The 20,350-nt window shown below is 42.4% G+C and overlaps 1 protein-coding gene across 1 annotated transcript in view; it reads left to right on the forward strand.

Moving 5' to 3' along the window:
• TGFB1 (transforming growth factor beta 1) overlaps positions 1-20,350 on the forward strand; it is a 135,910-nt gene that overhangs the window by 82,511 nt on the left and 33,049 nt on the right. Inside the window, exons 2-3 of the mRNA XM_069207528.1 lie at positions 15,750-15,925; positions 20,098-20,218. Of these exons, the coding sequence (XP_069063629.1) occupies positions 15,750-15,925; positions 20,098-20,218 (297 nt within the window). The remainder of the gene's footprint in view (positions 1-15,749; positions 15,926-20,097; positions 20,219-20,350) is intronic.

The following is a 20,350-nucleotide window of genomic DNA, read 5'->3' on the forward strand; positions in this document are numbered from 1 at the left end:
TTTCCAGTCTTTCTCTTCCTCCTCTAGGTCAAAGCCTGCTAATGAGAAATACTTCCTGCTCCCTCAAAATATGCTGCATGCAAAAATAAAAACAAAAATACATTGAGCTCACTTGTCTTAAATACGTTTTTTGAAGTGAATTTTGCTATTGGTTTGACATATTGTTCAGCATCTTTTTTTGTGTGTCAGATCTCTCTTTCCAAGAATGCACGACTTTCACCCACAGTATGCTGCATGCTTCATCAATGAGTCCTCTACCAGCTGTGGACAGTGACATTTTTTATGTAAGCCGATACCTTATTTGCTTTTTTCTGTTGGAGAGTATTTATCTACCGAGGACTCGGTCAAACTAAAGTTGCGTTTAGGAAGCTGAAAATGCATCCTTATTCTTCTCAACACAAGATTAAAACGATATTAATGATAGTTACGAGATTATGAGGACCCTACCGTGCATAAAAAAGCCAACATGTTTCTTCCCTTGGTTAAATGCCACCAAGGGTCACAGGCATTCATCAGGGACAGCCACGTCATTACCATTGAGCAAAAGGTGCCCAAAGATATGTCAAAACAATAAGCATTTCACTGCAAAAGTCTTAATTAAGACCTTAGTGCTCAAGATACTTTTGCTCTAGGCCTAGAGGGACGCACCCTGGTGATTTTTTATCTCCCCATATGTGTATAATAACCCCCACAAAATGAGTGCTGGTGCTCACCGCAAACTCTAGCATAAGCACTGTATTGAGTCACCCTCTTAAATAACCTCAGAGGGTACAAAATACAAGATGGAGTGCTTTTCAGTAGCCATAACACTTGCTCAAAATGTAGCGTCTTTGTGTGAGGTAGTTGTGGAACTGCAGCCAGTCAAGGTGCAGTCTGGGGTAGCAAGTGGAATCAAAGGTTGTTTAGCTCCAACAGGAGTCTGACCAAACACAGAGATACCTGTGATTCCAGTTGTGGAAAGAGAAAGCATTGATTCAGATACATATACTGCGGGTAAATTCACAAACCCACACGCCGAGCCCAGATGTTCTGCGCGGAACATATGCCAAACTGTTTACATATGTCATATAGGGCCATATTGAGGTTTTTAGTCTCATTAGGGTGACGAGAAGAGTTCATGTGACTGGTACAACACTTTTCCAGAACAGAGTTTACTTTTACCTTTAATTGTTTTTATGTGTTTAGACCATATTTTTCACTTGAAGCAAACCAATATTATAGCATCCAAAATGGACTGGTCTGTTAAAATACTAGAAAGCTGGTGTTCGGTGATGTGGAGCCGTACCAGTCTCATTGCCATTTATAACTTTTTTCACTAGGTATTTGGTAAGAACCACCTTTCTTTGACCCGTGTTGAGTTCTTTAGGGGAAACAGCTCAGTTAGTGAAGAGTTATCCATTCCTGGTTGTATTCTTTACACTCTTTAACTAGCAATTTTGCTTTTCCTATTTTGACTGGAGGACTAAAACCATCCGATTGACAAATTTGAAAAAGGACTGGATGAGCTACACACCCATGACTTTGTATGAATTGAGATCCAGCAGTGCAAGCATTTGTGTCTGCCTTTGTTTTTACTTTCTTTGCATTGTAGTACCTATAGTTCTGAGTTTCACCCCTAAATTATAGAGACTACAAGCATTTTTTTCTGATGGTTGCAGGTGCTGAGTACCGGTATACAGAGAGCTGCCAGTATAGGAAAGTTTTAATTGAGTAAAAGATTGATAGGACTTAGAGAGGCTGGGCTTTCTACTTATCACTACCTATGCAGCCCAGGGGATGTAATGGAATGGGCAGAGCAGTGTGGAGGAACTGAGGCTTGGAGCCTATTGTAGATAATCTGCAACATGTGATCCACAGAAAAGGGATGTGGCCTTGGCAAGTGGGTGGAGAAATGCAGAGTTTGGCTTTAGAATCCCTTTCAGCCTAAACTGTCCCATGTACGCTCCTCCGGAGCCCGACTCCATACTGCAAGAAATACACTTATCTGAAGGCAAAACCCATGTCCTGGGGAGGATTTACATAGGGTTCTGCAAAGTCTGTCCTGGAGCGCCGGGTCCATGCCAGATTTTAGCATATCCACATTTAGAAACATGTAGCAGTGGCGGCCGTCCTTTAGGGCGGAGGGGCCACGCCCCCCCACCTTTTGCCTCTCATGAAGAGTGTCAGTCAGGCTGAACAAAGGTCAGCCTGACAGACGCTCTTCATGTTCAGGTCAGGCAGCCAGGAGCAGACATGTGTGATTTGCGCAGACTCCTGGCTGCCTGAGCTGAACTTTGCTGGGCTGAGGAGGTCACAGCTCCTATGGGCGTGACCTCCTCGGCTCAGCAAAGGTGCCTCGAGGCCCTCCCCTGGGTGACGAGGAAAGCATCACCCATTGACACTCGCCCTGGGCGCTTCAGGTTAAAGCCCTGAAGCGCCCAGGACGAGTGTCAATCAGTGACACTTCGTCACAGAGTGGGGTGGGGTCAGCAGTCTCACTGACCCATCCCACTCTGTGACTAGGCTGGGACTACTGCCTTCCCTCATTGGCTGACCTAAGGTCAGCCAATGAGGGAAGGCAGCAGTCCCAACCCTCCTGGGACCTGGAGGCTGAAGGTAAGTGTGTGATGTTTTAACTTGAATGTTTGGTGCGCGCGTGCATGTTTGAGTGTTATGAGTGTTGTTAATGGATGTGCGTGCGTGCGTGTGTGTGAAAGAATGAGTGTGTGCGGTCTTTTAAAATGAATGTTTGGTGCATACATGCATGTTTGAATGGTATGAATGTTGTTAATGGATGTGCGTGCATGCGTGTGTGAAAGAATGAGTGTGTGTGATGTTTTAAAATGAATGTTTGGTGCGTGCGTGCATGTTTGAATGGAATGAGTGTTGTTAATGGATGTGCGTGCGTGGTGTCTGTGTGTGAAAGAATGAGTGTGTGTGTGCCCCGCCCGCCCCACTCCCTCCTAAAGCTGCTGGCCGCCACTGACATGTAGATTTCTGAAACATAATTTTTCTAAATGTGGATATGATAAAAATGTGGCATGGACCCGGCTCTCCAGGATCAACTTTGCAGAACCCTGAAATAGAGCAATGTTGTGCAAAGCATTTACCCCTGAGCTAAAGTCTACTATATGAAATATTTTTCAGATCATCGTGTGATAGGGCCACTTCAACGGGTCACCATATAATGAGGTATGAAACCATGTGTCACACAGGTGGCCCATGTGAACTGGCAGGCAGGCTCTTACTCACTTCAGAACACAAAAACTAAGACTTCTGAACTTTCCTTCTCATGTCCTGGTAAGGATGCAAAACCCTAATGTACTTTAAGGGAGCAGAATCTCCAATTCAGAGCTGGAAACCTCCTCTAAATCGAGGTTTCCAGCTCTCCGTGTGCTCAGTGTATGATATTCACACTGGGTGACCATGTGAAGAGTGCTGATATTGTGGCACACACGTGGCACTGCGGGAGTTGGCAGGTTTGCATTCTTATTTGAGGCCATATATAAAAAATGCAAACAGTTTGGCACATTTTCTGCTCAGAACATCTGGGCTCACCATGTGGGTTTGTGAATTTACCGATGACATGTGTATCTGAATCAATGCAGACCTTTCTCTTTCTGCAACTGGAATGACAAGTCTCTCTGTGTTTTGTCAGAACCTTGTTAAAGTCAAACAACCTTTAATTCCACTTGCTGCCCCAGACTGCACCTCGACTGACATTTCCATAGCATCTCAGACCAAGATGCTGAACTTTGATACTAGCATAGAAGTGCTGAAAAACATCCCCTCTTACATGTATCTTTTAGCCTTCAAAGCTATTCATGGGGGTAACACCAGTACATTGCTTTTGCCAGCATTGGCATTTGGTTTTTGGGGTCCAGAAACTGTTTTTAGGCCTAGCGTTAGCCAAGGTCTTTTGATTTTGATTATATTTACCATATGCTTTCTTGTAGGGGCTTTGTGCCACACCTTCTTAACCAATGGTCTGCTGTTGTATCATTCACATTTTTCTTCAACCATTACAGTACCGAGCATGGGGCAATGGGTCAGCCATCTTGAGCCATTGGCTAACTTCACTGTCAGTGATGGCATTCTGCTCTTTCAAAAGGAGCTCATTTCCGTTATAAGTAGTTCCTTTCAGTGCCGGGGACTACTGTGTTGGCTTTTAGAAGTAAACAAATATTTTGCTTTTAGCCTAATTGTTTTATTTGGGTGGGTGTCCAGCCACTTTCCTAACAAAGTTTTACAAAAACCGTTGCAAAATGAAATAAGCCAAAAGGCTGGCAGCCACCGCCATCAACATTGGATTTGCCAATGTCTGTCTATAGTTATAATCGGAGCAAAAACGAGAGAAACTTAACTTCGAGGGCTCCTAAAAAATCTTTTGCCTTCTGCCTATATCGTTCTCAACCTCAGCACTGCACCACTTGTTTTAGTGCTGACAAAATAATTTATTGCAGGTCTGCTTATATTCATGCACGTTGCTGCTCTCCATCCATGTGAACTGCTAGATCTTTGAGAACTAAATATGCCGTTGACTTAGGTTTCATTACATTCAGCAGCTCGGTGGTTGGGTTTTTATCAATCCCTATTGATAAACAGCCTCATGCTACCAGTTTATTGCAAAGATTGTTTAAAAACACGTGTGCAATGGTACACAATCTGGAACAAAGTTTCTGTGATGTCAGTTGCTGTTCTGAAGTGATTTCTCAGAGTGGGCTGTCACTTCTGCTCACCTTTTGATTTTGGGAAATGATCCCGCCCTGTTTGTGAGTTGACTGGAATGTCATGGGGTCACTTTATGGGGGTATAGAAGAGTATGTGATAGATGTTAGACAAGCATCTTGGTGAGTTTTCAAAGTTGCGTCTCTTGGGAGGAGAGTATGAAGTTGTGTGTGTCGGTGTGAGGGGTTATAAGCAAGATGCATAAGGATTAGCTCTTAGCTGACAGTGCGGCAAGCAAGGTCAATGGCTCGGTAAACATTTGTGACCGTGGATAACACTAAGGGTGTACAAAATTTGCATAGTTTCCTTTTGCATAATTATGTGAAATGTTTGTAAAATTACGGGAAATGCAAAACTGGCATTTGGCGCTGTAATTTAGTGAGAAGTGTGTCTGTGCATCCCCTTTGAACAGGGGGATACATTTTGTGCTAAAAAATGTGCACAAGAAAAAGGCACCTGGAAAAACAGCTGTTCGAATTCTGTTGTTCATGTTGTTGCTGTGTGTTTACAGTCATTTTTACTGCATACTGCACATAATTACACAAAATGACAGAAAAAGCACCAATTCAGAAACTGTACAAAGCAAGAGTAACACGAAGTTAAAGAAATTATGCTACTTACATCTGCGTAACACAAATTTTGCCCAGGCCTGAATAAAACGCTAGCATAATGACTGTAGAAGATCATCACTGATGTGTAGTAGGAGATGAAAGCGCTGACACCAAATGGTTTCACCTGCCCATTTCTTAACTCTCATTCTTGGAAGCTCATTTTCTACTTAATCAAAACATCTATCCATTATAAGCTCCAGCTAGACCAGCTCCCGCAGATCACCCACAAACTTCAACAAGGACCATCTTTGTGAGGTGGTTTTAGCCAAAGGATCATCTGCTTTGAGGAATTGCTGCCAGAGTCATTTGATAAAGGGCATCGAACAATTGACAACAAACTTCTCTAGGAACTTGGGTGAAATCAGGGTGGTGGGCTAACACTTGTGAAAGGAGTCAGGTTCAGAGTTCTGCAAGTTGAAGTCATCTACAACAGTGCAAGCTTCTCAATTAAGTGGTTTATGTGGTTGGAGAGTTTTTTCACATCATCTCTTTTTAATACTCAGCCTGCTCATATTGACTCCAAACAGGGTTACACCAGTTATATTGACTATAATTGTATTTTTGTCAGGCATGGAATAAAAGATATACCTAAAAATTGAAGAAATTCATACTATGTGACAGGGGACCAAGGTTTCGGGGCAGAATGAGTTGAGATTCAGTTGCCTCAGGTGCTCAATTTATCTGGTGTGAATGGTAGGGTCACTATGACTTGTTAAACTGGAATTTTAACCCATCATTTCAAATCTCTTTTAGGAATATAATTTGGACAAGTGAGTCAACCTACAGCCTGGGCTAAAAAGATATGGTGACCTCTAGCTACTGCAGCTTTATTATAACACTAAAGAAATAGATGAAAGACTCTTCAAATCTGAGTAGAATCAATGAGGCTTCCAGCCTCCTTGTAGCTCCCTGTAAGGGTGCAAAATGTTCCATGTCTGCCAACAGCAGCATTCTGAAGTGTAGGAAACTCCGGATTATGTCTTTGGTAGAGATAATGACCCCACTTTTGCTTTATTTATCCACATGTTAGGACTTGGGAGAACCCTAGCCTTCTCGTTGCCACTGTCTTGACTATAAGACTTTCCACAATATTTCAAGAACCAGACCAGCTGAGGTCTATACCACCTCCTCCCACAAAGCCAGGCTCACCTACACATGCATCCTGGTTTTCAAGACTACAAGTGAGCATGTCCAGACTAGACCAACATCGAGGGAAGAGCTAGAGAAACAAAATTGGTCTCACTCAACTGTCCCAGCGGCTGTGTGTTTGGGTCGCATACCCTTCTTTGCAATTCAATGCAGGTGGAATTGCATAATGTTTTCATGAGAAATGTCATGAAATTTCTTAGAAAATTCCCCAATGAGAGTGAAATGTTGTTTTCTGGTATCACGCATGACTTTCTTTTCAGATGCACGCTGACTTTAAATTTAAAAAAATCTCGAAGGATAGTGACAGGAGCCTCGTTCAAGTAAAAAAAAAAAAAAAACTCTTGGCAATTTATTTCCTGTGCTACCAAGTCACATGCAAACATTACGTGAGCTTTCTTCGTGTGAAATGTCAAGTAATTTAATGAATGTCGCGTGTCACAGAATTCTGGAATGACTTGAATTTCGGTGTTATAAATAAAATGTCTTCCAAGCCTTCTTACGATACGGTGCCCGCACAGCTGACGCCAGCTATCCAGGTGTCAAGGTTGCTAACTGCAGGCTGTCTTTGGCCTTGGCCCAGCGTGCTGCCGTCCTCCTTCCTCCTCCTCTCGGCTCGTGCATTCCTGAAGACGCGGGAAACAAGGGAGCTCCTTCAGCGCCGCGCTCCGCAGGTTACAACGTGTTGTAGGTCCTGAGGCAACGAAGACTCAGTTAGCATCCGATGCCAAATGTGCTTTGAGTGCTCACATGTGCCTCCATCTGTTTGCGCATACATTCTCCGTACACCCGCCCCTTCCCGCCTGAAACTGACATGAGGTTAATCGGTTTTGGAGAACCACAGTGCGCACGTATCTTCATTAATCTATTAACGATGATGATACCGCTGTTAGTTTGTGTACGTAGGTGCCTTTGATTATTTCTGCATATTAATAATTGTGTCTGCTTGTTTTTGAGTAAAGCGTTTGTTAGTCATTGTGTGTGTGTGTATGAGCCTGCGTCAGTATGCATGATTGTGTCTGGTTGTTTTGTCTATGTGCACTTAAACGTTTGTGTCTGCTTGTCACCTGTGTGTGTGCGCGCGCACGTGATTTTGTTTGCCTTCATGTGAACTTGTCTGTGTCTACGCCTTCTCAGATAATTGTGTATCAGTGTATACTTAAGTATACATTATTTTATGTTCACAAGCGTTATATGTTGTGTGTGTGCCTCTATATGCGTGGGAGCACATTCTATTATGCTTCTGCGCGGTCGTTTCTATGTATATGTTAATATGTAGTAGCAGCAGTGCTTGAAATGGAAAAATAGAAGTGCGGGAACTCTGTAGCAGAGTACCTGCCACTTTCCGAGAAGTGCCGGTACTCTCCAATTAAAAGTATCACGTTTTCCTTGAGAAGTGCAGGTACTCTCCCTCGCAAAATAAAAAAGTGCCAGCCCCCGTACCGGAAGTACCGGTCCATTTAAAGCACTGAGTAGCAGGTCGGAGTTTACATGCATGTGTGTTTAGATGCGCTATTTTTAGCATAATTAACGCCTGCGCATGGCAGGCAATAAGGTGATGCTCCCATTGAAAACAATGAGCCTCTCTGTGCTATGCTACATTAGCGCCATAATTTATGGCACTAAATCCCGCAAAGCGCCACATTAGCACCATAATTCATGACGCTAATGTGGACACGACAGCCATGGTGCACCGTATTTTAAATACGACCATACATGGCGTTGTTAGAGGGACGCATTGGGCACTAGAAAAGAGAAGCATAATGAATGATGCGCCACTTTTCCATAAATATACCCCTTGATATCTTTGCTTTTACACATAATTGTATCTGCAAATGTATAATAGAGTTTCAGTTTAAGTGAGTGAATGCACACGCGATAATGTGCTTTTGTCTGCACGTATACATGTGTGCATGCCCATATTTACTTGGTGATTGAGATTCTCCTCTTTGTACATATTCTGGTATTTTTTTAATTTTATGTGTACGTGTTCTTTCATGTTTTTTGTGAGGATGCAATTGCCCCAATGTTTACGTGCTGCTGTACTTATCTTTGTATGTTTTCACCCAGTAGTATGTGTTTTGTCATATACCTTTTTTTGTCTGTGTGCACCTACGCCTGGGCATCTGCTGGGAATACGTGTGTACCTGACTTGGGATTGGATGTATTAGCTTATCTGAATGTTGTTGTGTTTGTGTATGTTGCTCTGTGACATTAGGACCACATGTGCAATTTTCTCTTTTACTTCTGTGTTTAATCGCCAATTTCTGCGAATGCCTCTGTGCCTCTGTCCTTAAAGGCATTCGCACTTGAAACTGTACCAGAGTATGTGTGTGTATGCAAAGTACCTATTCGCCCACTTGCAGAGGCGTGTGTCACACTTTACTTTGATGATGGGTTTTATGTGTGCTTGCAACTGTGTTTCTGTGTGCCAATGGGATTCTACCTCTAGGTTCACATCAGTGTCTCAGTCAATTTCATTCTCACATTCACCCCAGTTTTACCTGCACTATCTCAGTCTGCTAGACACCTGCACTCTTTTTCTCTCCACATCTTTCTAAAACGCTCCATCTGCAAATCTCATGTCATCTGTTCCTTTTCATCACTTTCTTTTTGCTCTTTCTTTCTGCACCTAATCTCTTGTGTCACCTCCCAATCTCCATGCCCCCTCTCTTTCTCTCTCTCTAACACACACACACACATATATATAAAACTCTTAACCTTTTGAAGCAGCAAGAGACTCCATTTTTAGGTTTCACCTGCACACGCGCGCCTGCACGCTGTGCTTCTGAAATCTTTTGTTGATAAAAAAAACTTTAAAACGGGCTTAGAAACCGCCCCTTACTTACCTGAATTTACCATTGGCTTGGTCCGACGTCACTCTAATTTCCGTGCTTGTGATTAGCCAGCACATGATCTGCACGTCATCTGCTTCACTACCTGCTGTCTTCTTTGCCGTTCATGCCATCTGGTTGCCTCTTGACCAAGTACTCCTTCCAGTCCCTTGTCATTGGACACTTGCCAGTGTCCTTCCTCTGGCTACGATGCTGAAAGTACTCCATTTTTCTTTCTGCATGCCATTTTCTTTCTTCGCTGCTGTCTTCTTTCTTCTTCACCGCATGCCGTCTTCTGTCTTATTTCATAACAAAAGTGCTGTCATCCCCAAACCAGCAATCTAGCCTAGAGCAAGAGTCCAGCTACGACCCCTACTTCGCTGTCTTGTTTCTTCTTCATCGCATGCTGTCTTCTTTCTTCGCTGTCTTCTTTCTTCTTCGCCGCATGCTGTCTTCTTTCTTCACTGCCAGCTTCTTTCTTCTTCGCCGCATGCCATCTTCTTTCTTCACTGCTGTTTTCTTTCTTCCTCACTGCATGCCGTCTTCTGTCTTTTTTCTTCACTGCCGTCTTCTTTCTTTTTCACCGCGTGATGCCTTCTGTCTTCTTTCTTCACTGCCATCTTCTTTCTTCTTTACCAGATAACCTCTTCTTTCTTCACTGTTGTCTTCTTTCTTCTTCACCGCAAGCCTTCTTCTGTCTTCTTTCTTTGATGCCGTCTTCTTTCTTCTTCACAGCATGCCGTCTTCAGTTGTTTTTCTTCACTGCCATCTTCTTTCTTCTTCACCACATGCTGTCTTCTTCACCGCATGCCGTCTTCTTTCTTCATTACCACATGCCATCTTCTGTTTTCTTTTTTCACTGCTGTCTTCTTTCTTCTTCTCCACTTGCAGTCTTCATTCTTCTTCACCACATGCCGTCTTCTCTGTCTTCTTTCTTCACTGTCATCTTGTTTCTTCTTCACCACATACCATCTTCTTTCTTCACTGCTGTCTCCTTCTTCAACACATGCCGTCTTCTGTTTTCTTTCTTCACTGCCGTCTTCTTTCTTCTTCATCGCATGCCTTCTTCTCTGTCTTCTTTCTTCACTGCTGTCTTCTTTCTTCATTCCTGCATGCCGTCTTCTTTCTTCTTCGCCGCATGCCCTCATGCCACTAGGTTTCGCCTTTGTTTTTACTTTCTATCTAACTGAATTACAAAATATTAGAAACATGTTATAATAATGTTTGTTTTAAATTTGTTAAACTGTTAATAGTTGTTTATGTTGTTTATTAATTCAACATACATCACAACATAAACAACTATTAACAAGTTTATCAAATTCAAAACAAACATTATTATTACATTTTTCTAATATTTTGGAATCCAGTTAGATAAAAAAAATAAAACGAAGGTGAAACCTATTGGCTTTGCCAATGCTTGGTATTAATGTGCCTACTAGACACGCTAGATAAACATTATTTAACTTCAGAAGTATATTAAAATCAATCAGTATTTATTCAGCCCTCACTTTTGTCCCAACTACCAATCTATTTTTATGTCTGGCCTTTGATATCTCTTTAGCTATCTCACCAGAATTTTGTTTTTCTCAAAATGAAGCATATAATATATAGGTACTTAAAGGGGCGTTTGTCAGTCGGATTCATCCCTTGGTCTGTTAAACTGACATTTCCATTTTGCTTCAATTACGGCCTGCTCCCTGGGACACTGACTGTACAAAGCATGTGCACATTGCTCATATTCATTCTCTCTCTCGTGACGCCCCTCCCCCCCAAGCTGTAAACACAGCATTTTTTATCTTTGGAAAAGTCACTATTTCATTAGATGTATGTACAGTGGCGGCCGGCAGCTTTAGGAGGGAGGGGGCGGGCGGGGCACACACACACACACACACACACTCATTCGTTCACACACGCACGCACATCCATCCATTAACACTCATACCATTCAAACATGCACACACCAAACATTCATTTTAAAACATCACACACACTCATTCTTTCACACACGCACGCACATCCATTAACAACATTCATACCATTCAAACATGCACGCACGCACCAAACATTCAATTTGAAACATCATACACACACACACACACACACACACACACACACACACTTACCTTTGGCCTCCAGGTCCCAGGAGGGTTGGGACTGCTGCTTTCCCTCATTGGCTGACCTTAGGTCAGCCAATGAGGGAAGGGAGCAGTCCCAGCCTCGTCACAGAGTGGGATGGGGTCAGTGAGACTGCTGACCCCACCCTACTCTGTGACGAAGTGTTACTGATTGACACTCGCCCTGGGCACTTCAGGGCTTAAACTGAAGCGCCCAGGGAGAGTGTCAATTGGTGACGCTTTCCTCGTCACCCTGGGGAGGGCCTCAAGACACCTTTGCTGGGGTGAGGAGGTCACGCCCATAGGAGCTGTGATCTCCTCAGCCCAGCAAAGTTCAGCTCAGGCAGCCAGGAGTCTGCGCAAATCGCGCATGTCTGCTCTTGGCTGCCTGACCTGAACATGAAGAGTGTCTGTCAGGCTGACCTTTGTTCAGCCTGACAGACACTCTTCATGGGGGGCAAAAGGTGGGGGGCGTGGCCCCTCTGCCCTAAAGGACGGGCTGCCACTGTGTATGTAACTTATCCACACACTTACACTTAAAAAGATCATTACAGTTGGCACATATGTGACCATGTATGCAGAGAGGCCAAGGACTGCATGTATTCTGAACACCTTTATGACCCACGAGAGTCACAGTGACAGGCTCAAATTGTCTCCAGCCTGAACTTCACTGCTCTCAGTTGTGCCCTGTCATTAACAGCCACCCGCAACCTGAACTCACCATGAAACCTACAGTTGAGACAGTCCACAGCATGCACTACACAGGAGCCATATATTGTACGAACAAAATACAGAAACAACATCTGGCTAAACAAATTCTGTGAGGGAGCTTAAGATGAAGAGAAGTATGTGCAAGCTAAGCGGGGACCGCTTCACTGAAACAGATTACCTTAAAGGTTTTTATTGTCATTGCTGAGAAATCGATCAGCGTTTTATTTTATTAATTACTGCTGGCTCTGGGACCATGCAGGACCCGCCGCACTTAAAGCCCCGCTCTTCTCTATTACTTTGAGGAGCTTTCTGTGGCCACGCCCAGCTGGAAAGATAGCTCTGATGTCCAACATTTTGAGTGTCAATCACCTGCTGCAGAAGCCTTTGCATTGTATTGTGCAGGCTGTCGCTGTGCATTATGTGAGTTGGCTTACACCGCTGCGCTTTAGTGATCACTGTTTACATAGGGTTGAACTTATGTAAAAGAAACACCTCTTAAGTACTTTGAAGCGTGTGTGATATGAACATTTGTTTGGAATGTTATTAATAAATGTAAGTTTAACAGAGTTTTGTTATACACCAAGCTTTTAGTAAGGTAGGCCACCTGTACTTACTTTGGGCCAGATGTATCAAGTTTCCCAATAGCAATTCCCAAATTGCGATTTTTGGTGAATCACAATTAAGTAATCGCTATTGAAATGTTTGAAATTCCAGCAGGTTCATATAGCGATTAGCAAGGGCTTGCAAATGGACCCACCTCATTAATATTCATGAGGTAGGTCGCAATTTGCAACCCATTGCGAATGGCTACAATCACAGGGATGGTGTCCTGCTGGGCTCGGCAAACCACCATGTCTGTGATTGCTTTTCAATAAAGCAATCTTTTTTTTTTTTGTTAAATGCAGCCCGTTTCCTTCAAGGAAAATGAGATGCATTTAAAAAAGAAAAGTGAAAAGTTTTCTTTTCATTTTTTAAGAGTAGGCAGTGATCCATGGGACCACTGACTGCTCTTAAAAAATGTTTTCGCATGCATTCACAAAGGGGAAGAGGGCCACTGGGGTACTCCTTCCCCTTTGCGAATGAGTTACCACCAATTTGAAATTGGTGGTAACTGCAATTGTTTTGCAACCGCATTCACAGTCACAAAACAATCATACATACCTCTGCGATTCGGTATTAGGAAGGGACGTCCTTGACATGCCCCTACTACCCAATGGGTATGTAGTCGCAAATCCAATTTACGATTCGGTAACAAGTTAAATCGCAAATTGGATTTGTTACATGCCAAAATGCAGGTTTTGTGATCTCAAACGGCCTGTTGGGCCGTTTGCGATCGCAAATCTGTTAGATACATCTGGCCCTTTATCCCATGTGAAAAGTGACGCACCGGCGGCTCAAGTAGCTTGTAAATAAGCCCCTAAATTCTGCACAAACAGAAACAATACCCGCTGGTAACTGACCGAGACATGCCTCCACTCTGAAAGTGCATGGGTTGCATAATTTAACAAGCAGGGCAGTTGAACACAGTAGAGATTCACTAAGCAATGCTCAGCTCAACTAAAAAAAGTGACAGTCAATAATAAATTGTATTTTTATATAGAGTCGAATATGAGACTTCTACCATTTCTAAGCACTGTAACTAGCAGATTTTGCTATTACCCGGCTTACCCACTGTGGATAGATAGAATACGGGTCTGGCCTGCCAACATTCAAATTCATGACTTCCATGACATTGCACTGATCAGCAACCAGCGTTCAGCCATTCAGCTGCCCTGCCTCTACTTCATGGGAATCTAGTGACATTTTTAGATGATGGTTATAAAGCGTTAACCTCCCGTGTTTAGCAATTCTTTTAATTATAGCTATTACTAAATATGATATCTCCAGTACCTTTTAATCATTTACTATTTTATACTTATGATAATACACTGTTTTTATTGTAATCTGTGGATTAATACAATAAACTTCAAAACTGCTACTAATAGTAAAATCTATACAGTAAAAAAACAAAAAAGCCCAATCAGAGCCTGCAGACGCGGTATAATGAATTCTAAACATAGACTCTGAGTGACAGGTCAAAGCAGGATGTCGGATTTAAATGGTGAAATGGTGAAGTCCGCAGAGTAGAGTAACCTCAATGTAATGAAACACCAACTCCCGAATGTGTATTAAATATATATATTTTTACAGTATATGGTCACTTTACGCCCATTAGGTGACAGTGTGATATGGGTTTGATGGATATAAGCCATTGAATACATTAATAACTCTAAAGTGCTGATACTTGTATTTAGAGACATGAGGGGAATTACCATATATATATATATTTATATATAAATTACCTAGTGGTGGTCGCCACCTGCTAGTTATAATTAGGACATAGTTTCTACATAAAAAGCATATTTTTATTTACCTATATCTTTGGCACTGCTTGACAAATCTTCACAAACCTTTCTAAAAAAACGTTGCCAGTCACGTCAGCTGCTGTCTGGAAAGTTTCAGGGTGATCCGTCCAGGGGGGCAGAGAAAAAGGGGGGCTCAAAACACCTTTTCCTTGTTAATTTTTCTATAGTGATTTTGAACAGCGATAGCACCAAATTTGGCAGAAAGGTAGTTTGCTGGTCCAGAAAGCAACCCTTTTTTCTTTTGGAGTAAATCTGTTCAGTAGTTTTTGAGAAAGTAAGGGGAAACAAAGTTATATATTTAGGGACACAAAGGATTCGCGATCCCTCCTGATCTTGTGCAGAGGTCTCATTGGCTGTCAGCCCTTCAACCAGGAAGTGTTGCCAGCCATCTTGGGACTCGGTAGCCGAGCTCCCCTCCCCCGCACTGGGCTAAAAAATGTTTTTTAAACTCTACAGCCGGAGTCACGGTGGCTCGCGGATCCGCCATAAAAAAAAGAAATAAAAAAATACTAAGCGCATTGTTACAAAGCTCCTTGGTGGGCCAAGTCCCAGAGGCATTTGCTGAATAATGCGGAGGGGGCCGCCTGGCCCCCTCCCTCTGCCCTGGGACCCCCACCTCTCCGGGCTTATAAACAATAAGCGAGGTTAAGAGCCCCCCTGCTGCCCTTGGGATCACCAGCTCCCTGGGGCTTCTAACACATTGGAGGAGGGCCACGCGGCCCCCCTCGCAGAGCCACTGATGGCCCTGGGGACTGCCACCACCTCCAGGGCCAGCTCCTACTATGTCCTGTGGTGCTCACCCTGGGACATAACTGCTTGCTGTGGCTTGGCTGCAGCTTTGAAGCTTCAGCCAAGTCACAGCAAACATTCCAGTTTTTTACAGCAGGACCTGTCAAACAAGTCCCACTGTCAAAAGCCATACCTATCATCTCTGCTCCCTGCATGCTAATATGCTTGCAGAGAACATAGATCGAAGGTTTGCTCCAGCAAGCAGGCAGCTGCTGTTAAAAGCAACTGCCTGCTTGCTGGAGCAATGGGACTGCGAGGGAGGCCTTGAGGCTTATCCCGCGGTCCCAGATAGCCCGTAAAAGCAAATTATATAAAAAAAAAAATTTAAACCAGGGACCGCGGGGGAAGGCCTTGAGACCTTAGGTTAGGTTGCTCATTTCTTATCTTATTGGTGTTTGCCACTGAACTAAACTATACTCTTATTTTTTTCAGGAGCTTCCCCAGCCTGCGATCGACGCGATGGTGATGTAGTGATCGTATTTGATGCTTCCAAACTGCGTGAGAGTGTAACCAGCGAGGCCTTACTTTACCGCGCAGAGCTTCGAATGCTACAGCTGAGCTCGAACAATGCAGAAAGGAGTGTTGAGCAGCGAGTTGAGTTATATCAGGTGCGTAATAATACAAGTATCCACTGCTGGGTATTACTGGTCATAACTAGTCCCTTTAAGTGTCTGGAAGAGGGTATCCCTGCCATGGGTGGTTTCTCCAATTGGGATCTGGCGCTGCGCCCCTCTGAAATTTCTAAATGTTTACTAAAGAAAATATTAAATAAATCGATCATATCTCTAAACAAATTAATGTATGTAAGTCAGGAATGTCTGTCCCAGACTGCCTCCCCCATCTCGCTCTAAAGCAGCCAGGCAGTAAAGCGACTTTCTGCAGTGTGACGCACGACGCAGGGCTTTACTTTCTAAAGCCCTTGATTGCCTTTGTAATCTATGGTGGTATCCACCGTAGGCGAGTGATGCTGTCAGCATCATGGTTTTATGCATCAGAGTCTGCATCTCTGCCTGAGACGAGAGGGCTGTCATTCACAGGCATAGACCCCAATGTTTTCTATTCATCACACGATAGGACTGGATGCAAGCACGTGTGATTTGGCGCCTTGTCCTCAGTATTGGTGTTCCAATGCTAATCTTGTGTTATGTATATTGTGCTGAGACCCATGGCCATGTAAACCTTCCCCCTGAGACACCTTGGATCCTGGCGGCTGGTTGCTGGCCCATTTAGAAGTGAAGCTGTAGTATTTGTTTCCCCTCAAAAGGTATCCTTAAGAAGAGCAGGGATTTTGTTCCCTTGCAAAGTTGATACAAATATCTGAGTCAAGTGCAAAGGGAGAAATATGTGCTTAAGTAAAGACAGTTACATGCTGTATCGCGTTAAAATTGCTCCTAACCTCATGCCCATAACATTAATGCCAAAAATATACATTGATTTACAAACAATGAATGTTAAAAATATTAAGGTAATGCATTTCAGCGATTTAGATCGTTTTTTATTTCATGTGTTTTCCTTAATCTTGCAAAGTGCATACTTTGAGTCGTGCCAGGTGTTTATATGGGGCTTTGATTGAGAGCTCTGGTGCTGAGGCTGAGTGGGTGGTTTGTCCTCTCTGCAGAGCACACAAAACAATGGTCATGTATTTCTGTTGCAATTGAAATTCTGTGCAATTGTGTGTGAAGGGGGTACACAGATGTCCAAATATTTACAAGGCAAAAGTAAAAAAAAAAGAGCTTAAATGTGAGTGAGTGCTGTGTGTGTTTGGGGATGGTGAAGTGACGGATATGCGAGGGAGTGCATTTGAGGGAGAGTGAAAAGAGGTGCTGAAGAGGAAAGAGATGAGTTTGAAGATGGATGCATATGGATCAGATGTACTGAGAAAATGGGCATACATATCTAACATAAAGCACACATAACTGAAGGCCAAAACTCCTTCTACAGGCCTTAATAATAGTTCATTCATAGTCTCACAATTTCAGAATTGAAACATTACCAATGTTAATTACTTATAACAAATCATTGTTGTTACTCATCTTAAACAGCTATCAACCATTGATAAAGTCGATAGAACTGGCAGGGTCTAGGTGTTTTTTTCAGTTGTTGTGTTACATATCTGAATTCAATAATATATCAGAGAGAAACCAAAATACCCATCGGGTGGCACACAATGGGAATCACAGAAATTAATTTTACATGTTTTGTTTGAAAATAAAAGAAGCTTAGCAAAGGCATCTCTACCAACCTTATTTTTTATAAAAAACATAATACTGTTTGCAAAACTCAAGTAACTGAGCAAAAATACTGTTCTGCTACATTTCCAAACATATAATCTGGATGAATGAATGGATGGTGTAATGCAAATATGTTTTGTCACGCAGAGCAGCTCCCTCCAGTGTTCTTGTTGTACATTCAAGGAACTGGAAATGAGAAAATCTACTCTGGCTATTTGCGAGATGGCCAACAAATATATGCATGTATGCCATATTTCTGTATTGGGAGCCTTGCCATAAAGCATCGGAGCGCCATACAGAGACAAAAAAAAACATAAAGTCAATGAGTGAGAGGAGAGATTGCTTATTTGGAGACAGTTATTACATTGTGCTGTAGTGTTCTTTGAAGAGGTGTGTCTTCAACTCTTTTCTAAATTGGTACAGCATTGGGTCGGTCCCAATGACTGGTACATTATTCCAGAAAATCTGTTAACCTAGGTTCTCATTATTGTAGTCATACAAGAACATCTTGTTTTATGGCCAAACTAGGAAGATTAAAAAACTAGAGTGCAAAATGCCTTCATGACATAAAGTATTTAGAATCACAGAGCTATTTCTGGATACAATTAGCGACTACTATGAGGTTTGGTATTTTTGCCAGAGATGAGTGATTATTTTTTTTTGCACTCATGGTCAGACGTGGCACCTCACAAAATAGGTTATTTTGGCGTACTTTTGAGCTGAAGTATGCTGGGATTATCTGAAGTAGGTGTCTGATGGCTGAGGTAGCATTCTTTCATTTTTTGCTCAGATATTTTGGGAACTTCCAATCCATGGGATGTGGGTAGGTCAGCGGGTCTTGGAAGTTAACTGTCACGTTTATAGGAACCCAGTAAAGTGATTTCAATGTCATGGAGACAGAATTCAAGTGCCTCTTTACTGTTTTTTTAAGCTAGTGTGGACCGAATTTCTAGGTCCGTGCTCATTCTTGAAGTTTTCACTATTTTGTGGCGATCACCTGCGTATTTAGAGGGAGCCCAGGTATTGCACAGAGATAATAATAGCTAAGCTCATAATTCTTTTTCCTGCTCCATTGATTTAACTAGTTTACTTGCCTGATTAAGATATGTACATATTAGTCTACTCTAAAGCTATGATTTTGGCAAATGGCACCATTGTAAGGGAGGATACCTAGGAACAGTATTGTGGTATGTGGTCGTTGAACTGCTATATATATATATATATATATATATCAACATGTGGCTATCCTGAGTGATGGAGTTTGCATTGAAAGGAGAATGGCAGAGTATTTGGCCCTGAATTATAGTAATTCAGCTTGGGTCCAATAAGTACGTTTCAACATTTTCTTTGCCATCTGGGAATTGTTTGCAGATGGAGGTTTCTAGAGCCTTGTGGAAATTTTGCTTCTTAGAACTATTTTTCAGTAGAGGTATGTTGTAATACTAATAGTGGCAGAAGGAGTTCTAGTCGGTGCCTTATTTGTAAAAAATAATAATAATAAAAAAGTACCATGGCCATTGTCAGGCGGCCACTGCAGCTTGCACCACCCATTGCTCCCGATAAAAGTGCTAACACAAATAATCATCTACCTCCAACAATTGTGACAGTTCAGACTTTTAATATAAATAAAAAATGACTAATATCTGCAGCCCAAGCTATTCTTATAGCTTTCGTTGGCAGGTATTAGTCATTCTATTGTATATTGAAGTATTAAACAACTGTTGTGCTAATCACAAAATTAGACGAACAGCAGCAACATGTGGCAGACTGTCCTAAGTGCCGGTATTGACAATAAAGTGCTGATGCTGTGCACCGGTAACCACCAGCTCAAATGAAGCACTGGTTCTAGTCACCTATAATCTTCAGGAGGAGCACTGTTAACTACTGAAGAGCAATGCAGCAGAGACTATCCTTCCAAATTATGACACAAGACTTGGGGGGATTCGAACAGAAAGAAACTAAATAAAAATCATTAACCATGGCAATGAATAAATGGCTCGAGTCAGAGGAGAGCGGAGCATATGGCTTCAGCCACCTCAGTCAATAGAGGTTCCTTTAGTCTGTGATATTGAATACAATTAGTAGGCCTGGAAGTAGGTAGGTGAGGTATATCTCTCTTCCTCACCTGTAAGAGACTGTTGCCTCAGATTATGAGGAGGACCATTTTGATTGGCAGGAACCAGTTATAACTCAGACCCTATTTGAGTTATTAATTCCCAAATGCACCCTGATGTTGACCCACATACTTTAAACAACACTATGAAAATACCTATATTTGTTGTTGATAGCTGGTCAAGTGAAACGTTTTTGAGTGGAAGCATGCCAGTGGCATATTAAAGCTTGTTCCTTCTTCCAAGCAGCAACTATTTCTGAAGAGTCATAGAAAGAAGAAAATATATGTGACTTCTTTGTGAGTTTTGACTTATGCAATTTGTTTACCTTCTTTATTGGCAGAGGTCACATGGTACCTAACCGAAATATTTAACATTATTGTCTATTAGTGATTTGCTAGGATCTAATGATTTATTCCTGGCCCATTCCTCCAACAGTGCAATGGCAGAACATCTCAACGTTACTTAGGCAACAAATTTGTGAGGTCATCTGTTCCAGAGAATGTGTGGCTCTCCTTTGATGTGACAGAAACAGTGAAACAGTGGCTATCTGGGAAAGGTATGGCATGAAGTCAGCAAGTTTGCAGTGCCTCCTCTTACATGTTATCGTTTGCTATAAATATATTTCACAGTAAATGATTAGGAACACTCACACCGTAATAATTTGTATCGAACATATTTTACTGTCTAT

This window comes from Pleurodeles waltl, chromosome 9 (genome assembly GCF_031143425.1).
Source record: "Pleurodeles waltl isolate 20211129_DDA chromosome 9, aPleWal1.hap1.20221129, whole genome shotgun sequence".
NCBI lineage: Eukaryota > Metazoa > Chordata > Amphibia > Caudata > Salamandridae > Pleurodeles > Pleurodeles waltl.